Genomic DNA, 13,667 nt, shown 5'->3' on the forward strand with positions numbered 1-13,667 from the left:
GAGTACGTACCAACTTCAGAAATGCTAGCGGATCCGTTAACAAAAGCACCACCTAGAGAAGTAGTTTTGAGAACATCGAGGGGGATGGGCCTAAGACCTATATCCATAAAGACAGAGTAGTGGAACCTCAACTTAGTAGATTTGGAGATCCCATTTTCTACGTTCAAAGAGATAAGAAGTTACTTTACTGTCTTTGTAAGTGCACACAATGTTTATATTGGCTATCCCTATGATGTTATTTAGTGCACATATCTTGTAATGTGAAAATGATGAGTTAAACTCTTAATGAATTTATAGGCTATTTTAAGCTTGGGTGTTAAAAAAGTTACAAGAGCACTCATGACAAATTCACCTATATGAGTATAAAAGTTTAACTACTTTAAACAGAGAATTGGTCATCTCTATGAAATACTCATGAAAATCAGGATTTAAGCGCTTGACTGCAAATCGCTATTCTTTGTCACTAATGAGTTAGATTATAATAAGTGTATATATAATTCCGATTTATTACATAGAATTTAAGTTCAAAGCTATAAGCTACTTAAATATCTTATAAACTTTGAATTATATATATAAGCCAAAGGTTCAAACCGTTAGGTACCTATGGTTATACTTATTATGATCATTCTGATACGCATTCAGTTTGCCTCTATTAATTAATTATTTTTTGAATCAAGTGGGGGATTGTTAAAATAAATATTAATAAATGTTGATTAATATTTATTTAAAATTGATTCAAATAAAATTAATTTAGTTTATTTTAAAATGATATTTGAAAGTTACATTATGGTTGGTGTACTTTTTGTTAAAGAAAAGTAAGTATTTTTTAAAAGAACATTTCTATTGGTTGATAACTTTTCACATGGATTGAAATTTGTAAAAGTTCTTTTGGCTCATTTTTTCAAATTTTTATAAATCCCACATTGCTTTTTAAAATGTTTTGGAGGGATTTTTAAACTTATAAATAAGAACATATTCTCGACTCTTTCTTCATTCCAAAAACTCTCTCCTTGAGAGTTCCTAATGGCTTCAAGCTATATGAAAATTTAATAATTCTTTTTTATTTTATTTATATATATAATAAGAAAGAAAGAAAGAAAGAGAAAGAGAGAGAAAAATTAAATATTTAATAGAGTCGTCCAATTTTGGATAGGCACCAAGGCCGATCCGAAAGGTGTCGAAGGGGGCCTAAGGGTGCTTAACGAATTCCTTGATCCGAATAGGTGCCTAGTAATTCCAATGGGTTTCATACCTATCGAGATTCAAAAACCATTTACGAATGGGTGTGATTTTTATAATTGTTATATATTTATGGAGATTAATTCTGTTAAAATAACTAATTCAAAAATTTTCTACAAAAAGAAGCATTCGTGTATCCGAGATTCTCTGTGACAGATTTTCTCAAAATAGTACAAATTTTGAGGAAATATACAATTGTGTTAGAATTGGGCTCTGTTGTATCCTGAAGACAAGTTCGCCAGCAACCCATCTGCATCTTCGTGTTTAATCGGAGTGGAGGCGTATGTTATCTATAAGACAACGTAGATTACTACGTGCCTCAAAGCAATTTTTCAAGTTATATTTTTTCCAACAATGCATGCACTAAACAGAGGTTAAAGTAAGTCAAACCTCTAATGATGAGTCAACACAAGTATTAAGGAAAAATGAAATCTCAATATACTTTTAATCTAGAGGTCAGTATATCAAGCATATTTACCTACTATATAACGACTTGATATATTAATTTTTTTCAAAAAGATTCAAAACAAACTTCTACACAAAGAACCTCCATCCAACCCATAGATGACCTTCAATTCCAAGTCAATATTGTAGTTGGCTTTGATAGACGAGCTTGGACTATAAAATATGATGGAGACGTCTTGTTCAGTTAAAGTTCCAAGACAATACAGGGGCATGAATTCCCTTAACTTTAGTAATTTAAAACTTGTCTTTATGCTATTGGTATTATAAAATAGTATTATTTCACTAAACTCCATATTTCAGTTTAATAAGTATCAAACGTGCAAATATTAAACATCATATCCGTATCTTTCCATGACGAGATGTTGTAAAATGTGTTTGGATCGTCACATCCACCATATCACCAAGATGCCCAACCAGATCGAGATTTTAAGCCTTGTAGACAAATTAGAACTAATTTTCTTCCAATCTCAAGCTTGACTGTAATTTAAACTATATGTAACCCAAAATTGAGGAATTGAGACTGTTTCACGCTTTCTCCATCATCATAAATTAGATCTAAGAATGTTTATCAAATTCATACAAAATAAAACCGATTTGTAGCACAAAAAAAAGCAACATTTTTAAAAATTCTTCACATGGAGTGGTAGAATAACCAGAAGAAATGCAAAAGTGACCATAAAATCATGAAAAACTAAGCGATTTGTTTCAATTTGAATTTAGATCTTACTTCTTCGTCTTCTTTTGAGGAACAATTCGAACGCCGTCCTTGTTGACAGGCAGATCTCCATCCTTAAAGGTACCACTCTGAGTCCTGTTAAGAATTCTCAATCATAACTAAGCATCAACGAAGATCATCTAAATAAAACCCTAGAAATCCAGAAAAACTAATCAAGAGAGATAGAAACACAGAGATTTACAGAAATTTAGCAAAGGAAACCGCGTCTGGAGAAGGGAGAGAAAGCTTGAGCTTAGAATTTGAGCCTCCTTTCTTCTTCATGGCCTCTCTCTCTCTCTCTCTCTCTCTCTCGTCTGAGCCTTTACTCCAGAGTCGTTGCAAGTCATGCGAAGTACATCAAGAGAACGAATGAAAAAACAAAGTCGATCGATCGAGAGAGCCACTATGAGACTTTTTTTTATACAAATTTGACATTTTCACATAGTGCAGGCCTCAAAAAGACTTTTTTTTTTTTTCTTTTTTTCTTTTTCGATCTTACTTTCTATGAAATTGAGAGGGCTGTTGTGTTGGATAGCCACTGTGGTGATTCATGTGGGTCCAATGACCCTTGGTAAGATTCAGATCTTACTAAGTTAGTCAAGCTAACCTTAATTTTTTTTCATAGCAAAATAATTATTTTTTCAAAGCCGGGAAAACATTATTACATTAGAAACACTCTCCAATGTTTCTTGAGATCTATAGTTGGATGTTGATCTACAACTCTCGCTTGGGCAAGGGGATATACATGCATAAGTTCGCCAACACCCAAGTCACTCATAGTACAATAAATTTCCTAAAGATGGGAAATTAATTATTTTTCAAAAAAATTCAAAATCCGTCGATTTCTAAAAATTCCTCCAACAAAATTAGATCTTTGCTTGGATACTATTTCAATCAATCACAAAATAATAATAATAATAATAAAAATTAAAAAATTAAATTAAAATACTGAAATAGACAAATTTCACTCCCTTTAAATACATTCATTGAGCACTCCATACTCCAACATGGGAGTGGGTTGGCGTTTATATGTGGTAAATTAATTCCAAAATATTTCACAACTTGTCAAATAATCAATAATGTATTAATAATCCATTTTATTTTAAACATGAATTCAACCAAGAACAAATATGGAAAGATTTTACTCTGATTTAACAAAACATGTCCTGAAAATTGAAAAACTCCCAAAACGGTAGACTATACATTTGTAATTGGTCTTCATTGAACAAAAATGTCACTTACTTCATTTGATTTACTTCATTTGATTTTGAAGTTAGAAGACTAATACATGATAGGGTGTCATTCTATATATCCAACATAGAATGAACTTAAGAATCTGGGTGGTCAATTAATAATTAAGTTCGGTTTGTGTATACTCATGTACAATGTTTCTGCAATATGTTGCATTAGACGGGTTGCAATATATATGTTGCATTGCCAGAAATACTTTAGATTGATAAGTAGAGTGTATCACAATCCCTAAATGACATAACAAGAAGAAAAAGACAATAACAATATGTTGCATTCCTTCATTGAGAACTCCAAGCTACATCATGGTATAGCCGTATAGGAGTGGGCTGGCGTTTATTTATGAAAATTAATTTCAAAATATTTCTCAACTTGCCAAATAATGTATTAATAATCCATTTTATTCTTAACATGAATTCAACCAAGAACAAATATGGAAAGATTTTAGTCTGAAAATTGTAAAATTCCCAAAACAATAGACTATAATTTAATTTCGAAATTGTAAATTACTATTTTCAGAATTAAAACATTTTATGTAAGTGGGGAAAAAGTGAAAAACTATTATTTTGTGAAATAGTAAATATTTGTTCTGCTTTCATTTTAATAAAATGGTTAAAAAATTCTACTATATAAAATAGTAAATTTATTTCTCACTTAAATAAAATATTTTAATTTTTAAAATGGTAATTTAGTATTTTCAGAGTTAAAAATTCGCTTAGTTTTTCTTTTCAGAATTCTAAACTTTTTCTCTATCGGTGGGGTAATTCCTCCAAGATTTTACAACTTGTCAAATATTTCTCTATTAATATATTAATTGTAAAATCTTTCTATATTAATAGTCTTTTTTAAATTTTTTGTAAAATACATTTAACCAAGTATACACATTCAAGAAATTTCCATTTCTTTTTTCACTTTTTGCCTATAAATTCCCATTTCAAATCAAGTGGGAATTTATTACTTATCATTTTTTGCTTTTTCACTAATTCATGTGTTGTTGTGCATCGAACCCATCATCCACTTCAATGGAGCGGATCCTCTGTAGCTCTTTGTTCCTATAGTGCGCTTTAAAACGGTTAAGATAGTGCCACATCAACAACACATTCAAAGTAAACCGTTGAAAATTATTTGAAAGTTAAAGATTCATTGACCGTCCATTTCCAAAGGCTTGGATTATGTTAAAAAAAATACTTTTTTTAATCTAATCCAAACCATGAGTATAAGAGAACTGAAATGTTAGTTTTTGTTTTTTTTTTTAAAGAATAATGATGAATGCACGCAATTTTGGTATGCTGCTGATGTGGAAGGGCACAAAACCACACATCTTTTGCTTATATATCCCGACGAAAATGATCTATTATCCTGTGCCCTTGCCACACAACCACGTATCCAACCATGCACCAATACTGCATGCATTCATCACAACTGTCTTTTGTGATGTTTGTGACTGTAGAAGAAGCGCTATAGGAAATTGGAGTTACAGAGAATCCGTTCCCCATTTCAACACCTTAACATGAATGGAATCCCATATATAGAGGCCTTGATGAGGAATCTATGCTTATTGAAAACTCGACATCGTTTTCCCGTGCATCTTGGATACTTTGGAGATACTGTATTTGTCATTTAATCTACTTAATGGGCATATTTACCTAATTGGTTGGGTCAGTTTAAGAATCTAATAAGTTCTCTTTGCATATAAAATTCTTCGAAAAATATAAAATTCATTTTCACTTTTATATATAATGTAATGAAACTGCCTTTGTTAGATAGAGATTTTATTCTTTTGAAACAAATAAAATAGGGAATTTAAAAAAATAGCTATTTCATAGTTTTGAAAATAATGAATTTATTCTGGAAGCAACATTTTTGTTCATTGGATTTAGAAGGAACAAATTCACCTCTTAGATATCTAAAAAAGTTATGAATTCATCATTTTGAAATCCACAAATTATGTAAAGTTGTTGCTTGTGGTGACCAAGCAGTGAAATTGTTGTTAGTTTATTTTGAGTTTTGTGAATGAGGTGAAGAGTGAAACGTATTTTTTGAAAACAATTTTTTAAGAATTAACACCATGCTTCGATATTTGTTATTGGAATCTTAGTGAAGTAAGAGTGACAATCATTAACAAGAAATTTTACTAAAAGGGAGTTTTAGATAGTTTACTCTTTTTCATTAGAGTCAGGAATTATCTACTTGAAAAATTTTTACTCATTGAATTATTTCAAAATATTAGGGGGAAAACTAACAAGAAATCCCTATATTACACTAATTTTTACTTTTTCTTGTTGTCCTGAAAAATATGATAGATTAAAGGGTTAGAATCATCAAGAGTAATGGTATGGTGGGAGTTAGGAGTGCAAGTTGGTCTGGTTCAAACTGAGAATTGAATCAAAGCGATAGCTTTGAGGTGATTTGGAATAAGTTGCGGTTCAATTTCGGATTACGAAAATGGAGAACCGATCAATTTTGTTCGGTTTTCAAATCAATCTTGTATAAAACCGAATCAAGTAGAAAACCGAACCCTTATGTGATAAGGAAATATATATGTATACAAGAATTTATATGAGTTATTTTAGGAGTTAAGACATAAATTAATGATTTTTTATGAATAAATTAATGACTTTTTATATATAAATTAATGATTTATTTTATATAATTTTATGTTTATTATATATTTATGTTTTCATTAAAAAATGTTACTCACAATTTATAGAATATTGGCAACCCATTGAACCAAACCAAATCAAACCATCTTTACTGAACTTTCGTGGTTCTCTCTTTAGTTTTTCCTGTTCAGCTGCAGTGTTTAAGAGTTCCACTATTACAAAAATACCCTTAAAGTTTTCACTCATTTTTTTTCGAATTCTGACCCTTTCGATAAAAAATTTCATTTGCTAAATGCAATAAGATTCCCTAAATGCTTGCATCGCCCATTTCTGAACCTAGACAGCGAAAATGATGGAAACAATGATTCCTAGACGTTGGATTTGTGAATTATTTTGTCTTATCGTGGGCCTAGGAACCAATGTTTTACATTTATGGGCTTGCTTAAAAAAGCCCATGACATAAAAGATCATCACATGTAAATCACCAATCAAGTTCACCATGGTCAACTTTTGTGAGTCAGTGGGACCCACAATTTTGGCTGTCAGATGAGGTTTTGAAATGAGTAAAACTGACCTTACTAAGTTACTAAGGATTTCACCCTTGCTAACAGTCCTTGGGCTCACCTTATCACTTTTGATCCAAAATTTCAGGATTGTATAGAACAAAATTCTATTTACTTTGAAAAAAAATATTTTTCACCATTGAATTTTAATTTTAAATTTTGAAATTAGGTGGAATTTCGATAGTTGTTCATTTTCAAAATCTTGGATCAAGCCCAAAAGAATCATTTTAGAAAACAAATGAATCTAAGTTTTCGATGAAATTTAGAGGGTTGTGATGTTGGATTGCTAATGTGCTAATCCATTTGACCAAAATTATCCTAGGTAAAAATTAAAATCTTACTAAGTTAGTAAAGAAAATGTTTCTCTTTTAGAATCTATATCAAACATACGGGTGAGATGTGAGGAAATCACAAAATATATTTATCGTGAGAATCTCTAGGACTATCCTCTCACTCCAGCCGTTGGATTGGTATTAAGCCTCAACCGTCTTTATAATCTAAAGATTTTATCCTTTTAAAAAAGCGTTTTGTTCGTAGAACCAAAGACAGGGGCAGTCTCGTAAATTACTTAACATTCCAGGGCCAATCTTTGTTACAGACAGTTTTAAAAAAAAAAGAGGCTGTTTCTACGATATTGCAAAATCTTAAAAAAATAAATAAATAAAAATTATGCTTAGGGTTTGACTGAAACCACCAGAGGATTGAGACATGCACCTTGACAAAAGAATGAGTCCATCAAATGTCATTAAATTGCTCTCTTCTTTTTATTATTAAGTAAATACTATGAAATTGAACTTTCTCTTTAAAGGAACATTTTACCAAATATTATACACCATGGTGTATGATTTGATGTGTATCTTTAGCTTAGGACGTTTTATCAAGATGCATGCATTTTTAAAATATTTATTAAAATTTCAAATTTATTTTTGTTTTTAATAAAAGGAATATTAATCGTACCTTCATTTTATGATTTTACTTTTATACCCTTTTTTTGAACCCAAACAAAATAGTATTTATATAAGAATCATGGTTAAGAATGGTGTCTCGTTCCTATTACAACATACTGTAATTGTGTGGTATGTTTTGATTGGAGTTTAAAACATGTAAGGCTCCTAGCCAAATTATTTTTCTAAACAATTCACAGTCCGATGTGTTTAAACTCCAATAAAAATGTGTCACATAGGCATTATATGTTATTATAAAGACGAGACACCATTCTGGATCATGATTTTACATAAAATATAATTTTATTTTTTAAAGATCATATGTATACTTATTTTAATATAAAATAAACAAATAGATTTTTTGCTCAGGAACTTAATCATTTCGTTGCATCTAAAAGATAACTTCCAGATTAATAAGAAAGAAACTTGATCGAAATGGATTAAAATTTATCTTCTATGATTAATTAACAACTTGGAGTTGAATCGATATCTCCTCAACAAATAAGTGCTTGGAACAATGAAATCCTAACTAAGAAATCAGTAGAGTTAACCAAAAGGTAAATTCTCAAATAATTACAAAAAAAATTTGGTATTTTCAAAGTGTTTGGTATTTGCAAACTTTAACTAACTTGGCAAGTTGGAACTTCATTTTTTAATAATCATGTATTATTATGATGTGATATTATTATAAGTAGATTTAATGCAAAATGCTATATGGGACCTTCTAATTTAAATATGTAATGGAGTCCACCGTCAGCAAGATTTTCTTGATGTGGTCTAGGGTTGATGGACCTTAGTCATTCGTGTGTGTATGTGTGTGTGTGTGTGTGACCAATTAAAAAAAAGCCTTTTGTTTGTGTGTGTGTTTTCTAACCCCATTTTGATATCCATATGACAAATAAATAGTCATTCTAGAATTAATAGCCCGAGGCTAGTGACTTTCATACAAAGTATTAGATTTCTCTATTAATAGAAATCAAAACGATTTGGATGTGTTCAATAGGTGATAAACTTATAGAGAATTGACTGAGATGATTTGGATGTGTTCAATAAAGGCTAATTACTACTCCAGTTAAAAGAAAGATTCAAGTTGAAGGTCAAAAAAAAGTGAGAGGAAAACCCAATAAAACCTAAATAGAGATGGTGAAAGCAGATATGAACACACTCCCAAGTTTCAAACATAGAAGACTTCACTCTAAACCGAGTGGAATGTAGGAGAACAAGATTCATTTAGCTGGCCCCAAATATTTGGGATGTAGGGTTATTTTATTGTTTTGCTAAAAATACAAGTTTTATGGTGATAAGTTTATCCTCCAAAAGAGATGATTTACGCTTCGAATAGTTTTACTTGAATATTGTTATGGCTTCAACCAAACAGTGTCTTGATTTATTATTCTTCTAACCTCTGCTTGTATGGTATAACAGACAGTGTTGATTGAGCCTACATCAGGAAATATGGGGATAAGTATCGCATTTATGGCAGCTATGAAAGGCTACAAAATGGTTCTCACTATGCCTTCTTACACAAGCCTAGAGAGGAGGGTGACTATGAGAGCATTCGGAGCCGATTTAATCTTCACTGATCCTACTAAAGGAATGGGTGGAACAGTGAAGAAGGCTTATCAGCTTTTAGAATCCACACCAGATGCTTTCATGCTACAACAATTTTCAAATCTTGCTAATACTCAGGTAGATATCCTGCAATTGTCGAATTAGATGAGGAAAATGTCATCTAGACACATGAAATCGTAAAATTTACGTTTGGCACATATTGGAGAGAATTCATATCTCCTGCTCGAAGGATTTGGGGATCCGGTATCTAGTCAAAATATGTAATATATATACATATATATTTTTTAAACTTACATTCTTATGAAACAGGTGCATTTTGAGACTACAGATCCTGAGATATGGGAGGATACTCTTGGACAAGTTGACATCTTTGTTATGGGAATACGAAGTAGAGGTACTGTCTCTGGTGTTGGAAGGTATCTCAAATCAAAGAATCCTAATGTTAAGATAATTATTTCATCTATTTGTTCATTTGTTAATGCATCATTTTAATACATGTTAAACATATTGTTACATTTTCTCACATTTTTTTTTTGTTTCCTTGTTTTGTAGAGTTATGGACTCGAGCCTGCAGAAAGCAACAAACTAAATGGTGGTAAACTAGGTAAATTATAATTATAGTTTTATTACGAGTCTACTTCATTCAATCTGCATTTGGATACTAGTTAATAGTTAAGTAGTAATTAATTGGGTTCTGCAATCTATTATTGAAGAATCGTAAAAAAATGAAAACTTTAGTATTTCTATGATTGATAGCTACTTTGATGTTGAGATATTGTTCATCTTATTCATATTTGCAATTTTGACATATAATATTATTCCAACATCGAGATTATTAATATGCGGAAATTACTTGGAATAGGTCCTCATCAAATAACTGGAATTGGGGACAGTTTCAAACCAGATATATTGGACATGGATGTAATGGAAAGAGTCCTCGAGGCAAGTATTTCTAAGGATTTTTCATTTTCTTTTTTTCTTTGATAAGTATAGAATTTAAACAATATCAGTTTAAATCTTTTATAACACCCATTCTCATAAATGAAAACACTGTATTTAACCTGAGTAATGTTCAACTCATAGTTTTAATATTTTTTTTTTTGGTGATAGGTCACTAGTGAGGATGCAGTGAATATGGCTAGAAAGTTAGCTCTAACGGAAGGACATATGGTAATAGTTTTCATTTTGATAATTTGTGTGTTTTACACAGAATTCTTTTTTTTTTTTTTTTAGATGGATATGTTGGGGTATTGAACCTACGACCTCAGAGTTCACTACATCAAAAAAGCCCAAATTCTGCACTTATTTAACGTTAAAATCGGTGGCCCATGTCTATTGTTTGTTTTTACCGGCCCAAAATCCACAATTAACCCAAAACAAAAATTTCGACAGCTTAAGCCCAACGAACCATCGATTTTTTTTTTTTTGTTTTATAACAAAAAAGAACCTCAACGTCTTACAGACTCTCCTTCTCAACCGTTTCAGAGGAAAACCAAATTTGTCGAAGAAGAAAGTCACAAATCCCTTTTGATTTGGTTCGATCAAGAGCACCGAACGATCTCTCACTCTCACTTACGTCCCTCAATCTCCCGTTTCGGATCGATCGAGAGCACCGAACGAGCTCTTGGCACTTCGTCGATGGATTTTTAATCTCTTAGAGCTCAGATAGAAGAAGAAATTAGAGCTCAAGTAAAAAAATCCTAGGAATTGAAGCTCACTCATCAGTGCCACCGATCAAACCACTTCAGATCTCATCTGTAAGTTCACCTCTCTCAAAAACCCTAAAAATGTTTATTAGTTTGTTTACCAAATGATGTAATTCCATCCCTATTTTGCTCGATTGTGTAATTTTTGAAAGTTTTCTAAAATGTTGAACTTCATTACACCTCAACGGGAAGGTGTTTTGGTTATTTATATTGTAGATGTTGTTTTGAAGTGCTCTGTAGCCTAGTGGGTAGTGGATGAATATGTTTTGGTTATTTGTATTGTAGATTTTTTCTCTTTTGCAGCTATGTCGATGATGTCTCATGTCGAGGCTCAAGGAAAAAGATGTCAAACAACAAATTTGGGAAAAAACTGTGTTAGTGGGAACTATAACTAATTTGGGGCTGGATTTTGTGTTTGCTTTTACAATTGTTGAGTTTAACCTTCTCATTTGGGCTTTAGTATGCTTAAAACTAATAATAAAAAGGAAGAATATTAATAAACTTGAGTTTCCCATATATTAACGAAAAGAAATGAATTCCAAATTTAGTTCTTTCAGGTTCTTGCACCCCAATGAGCAAAAATGTGTTCACTTTGCTCTTCATATGAGTATTTGAGTTTATTCTCATCTTTTTGAGATGCAGGGTGCTGCATCTATGCTTTATATCTAGGCATACATCATCTTATAATCACATCAATTGTTTTCAAAAGTCTTAACTTCACTTCCAAGCATTTAGAAGACTTCTCTTCAATTGTTTGTATTTCTATATTCTTTAATTAATTAAACAATTTCTTATTTCATAGGGGGAAGCAATCCTTGAAAACTGAGATTTTTAATTTTTATAAATATACATAGACTTTCCTCCCATGTAGAGCCTATGATGTTTATGATACAGGCTAAAAATGTTGTCTTTTGTAAATATGTTGATAAGAGAAGAAATTTGGAACTTAGTAAAGGCTACAATAACGTGGAATGAAATAGTCTAATATTGTCGTTTATATATTCTACTTCACTTTTAATCTTATTGCTTTTAAATATCTATACTATTTTTTTAATGTTATTCCATACATGCATTATGTCGTCGATAGAGGATTTTGATAGCTTCGTAAGAAAAATTAAACTCCACATACAATCGATAGAAAGGGTATAACAAAAAAGACATAAGAAATGGTAAGTATTAATCTAATGTTTACAGCTACAAAATTGTTAGCATCCCTCTTATTGTTTATAGAAATGTTAAATTAGCATTTTGAATATTGTGTCAGTTGTATTTAATCTTATGCTTTTAATCTCTGTTGTGTTTTATATTTTTTTTACGTCTCCTTGTGCACTTAGAGTTCGTTTTAATGAATCTAATATCATAAATGTTGAATAATTCTTATTCTTAAAACTATTCAGAAAGTGTTTTAGATTTATGATGAATGGTGTACCGTGGTTACTGTCATGTTTATTGAGGCATTCTAATATCGTTCCATAAATAGTGAGGTGTAGCTGCAAGGAAGTTCACTTTGTGTATCGGGTCTGCATATGCCCTTTGTATTGGATATTCTTTTCATGAAAAGGTGTGATTACTAAAATTATAAACTTAAAAGGTCAGTATTGGGTAGATGTTAGACTTGGTAGATTATTTAGATAACTCAGAAAGACTCAGATATTAGGTGAGATTAAAATTATAAACTTAGAAGGTTTGTTGTTAGGTAGATGTTAGACTTAGTTGATGGGATGATGAAAACCTTTTCATCATCAATACAATCCGAGACTATTTGACTATTAAAAATGAGACGACTCCATTGTTGGTTCTACTCTATGGATTGTCGATTTGCTTCTGTAGACACCCGAATTTGAGCGGGCCCTCGACGCAAGATGCCTAAAAAAAAATCGAAAAATTGGAATGGGCCACCCAAGCCCAAACCTACAAAAACCCAATGTATTTTTCAATTAATAAATATCCGAGGCCATTCACGTGGCCCATGGACCCGCACACCTCACCACCCTCCTACATCCTTAAATTCAACCCAATATTATTCTTCCCAAGCCCAATCACTCTTCTTAAACCCAAGTCCATCCTCATTACTATTCAATTCCCTATATAGGCTATGAGTTTGCCCTACTGTAGAGCTTTCATTTATTAATGGGTGATTTAGGTATACCCATCCATGTTTTGGGGGAATATTTGAGATACCCTTTTGTTTTTAAGCTGGTAACATGACTCTTTGACATCAGTCTTCTATTATTGACTAATAAAAAATGACATAAATACCCTCATCTTCAACCTTTTTTTTTTTTTTTTTTTTCTAAAAGCAGTAATCTCAAAATTCGTTGCCTTTCATTTCTTCAAATATCTTATATTGTTCCTAAGATTTGAAGGTTGAAGTAGATAAAATCTTAAGTTTGAAGATGAGGGTAAAATATTTGATCTAACATGTTCAAGATGACTGTATTTTGGGAAGAACAATCCAGGGTATGACTTTTGACTAAAGGTTAAAGATGAGGCGGTTTAGGTCATTTTTTATTAGTATATTAGAGAAGACCGAGGTCAACGAGGCAGGTCATCAGTTTGAGCACGCCAGTGGCCTCTCAAATATGGACTGAAACTGGAGGGGTAGGTTTAAA

General features: G+C 31.4%; 1 protein-coding gene across 9 annotated transcripts in view; it reads left to right on the top strand.

The window, feature by feature from the left end:
• The first annotated feature begins 8,897 nt into the window (after nt 1-8,897).
• Nucleotides 8,898-13,667, top strand: part of LOC147389180 (L-3-cyanoalanine synthase 2, mitochondrial-like) — a 37,193-nt gene continuing 32,423 nt past the window's right edge. For 4 of the 9 annotated variants that reach the window (XM_086418381.1, XM_086418385.1, XM_086418386.1 and 1 more), the window contains exons 1-6: nt 8,900-9,466; nt 9,659-9,794; nt 9,900-9,953; nt 10,212-10,291; nt 10,460-10,519; nt 10,835-11,106. In XM_086418381.1, coding sequence (XP_086274507.1) covers nt 9,233-9,466; nt 9,659-9,794; nt 9,900-9,953; nt 10,212-10,291; nt 10,460-10,519; nt 10,835-10,999 — 729 coding nt within the window. In that variant the 5' untranslated portion in view covers nt 8,900-9,232 and the 3' untranslated portion in view covers nt 11,000-11,106. Of the gene's footprint in view, nt 9,467-9,658; nt 9,795-9,899; nt 9,954-10,211; nt 10,292-10,459; nt 10,520-10,811; nt 11,107-11,340; nt 12,875-13,667 lie in introns of those variants that run through there. The other 5 variants (XM_086418383.1, XM_086418382.1, XM_086418380.1 and 2 more) reach the window with 3 other exon arrangements.

Source organism: Akebia trifoliata, chromosome 12 (genome assembly GCF_017979445.1).
Source record: "Akebia trifoliata isolate Shusen 1 chromosome 12, ASM1797944v1, whole genome shotgun sequence".
Lineage (NCBI taxonomy): Eukaryota > Viridiplantae > Streptophyta > Magnoliopsida > Ranunculales > Lardizabalaceae > Akebia > Akebia trifoliata.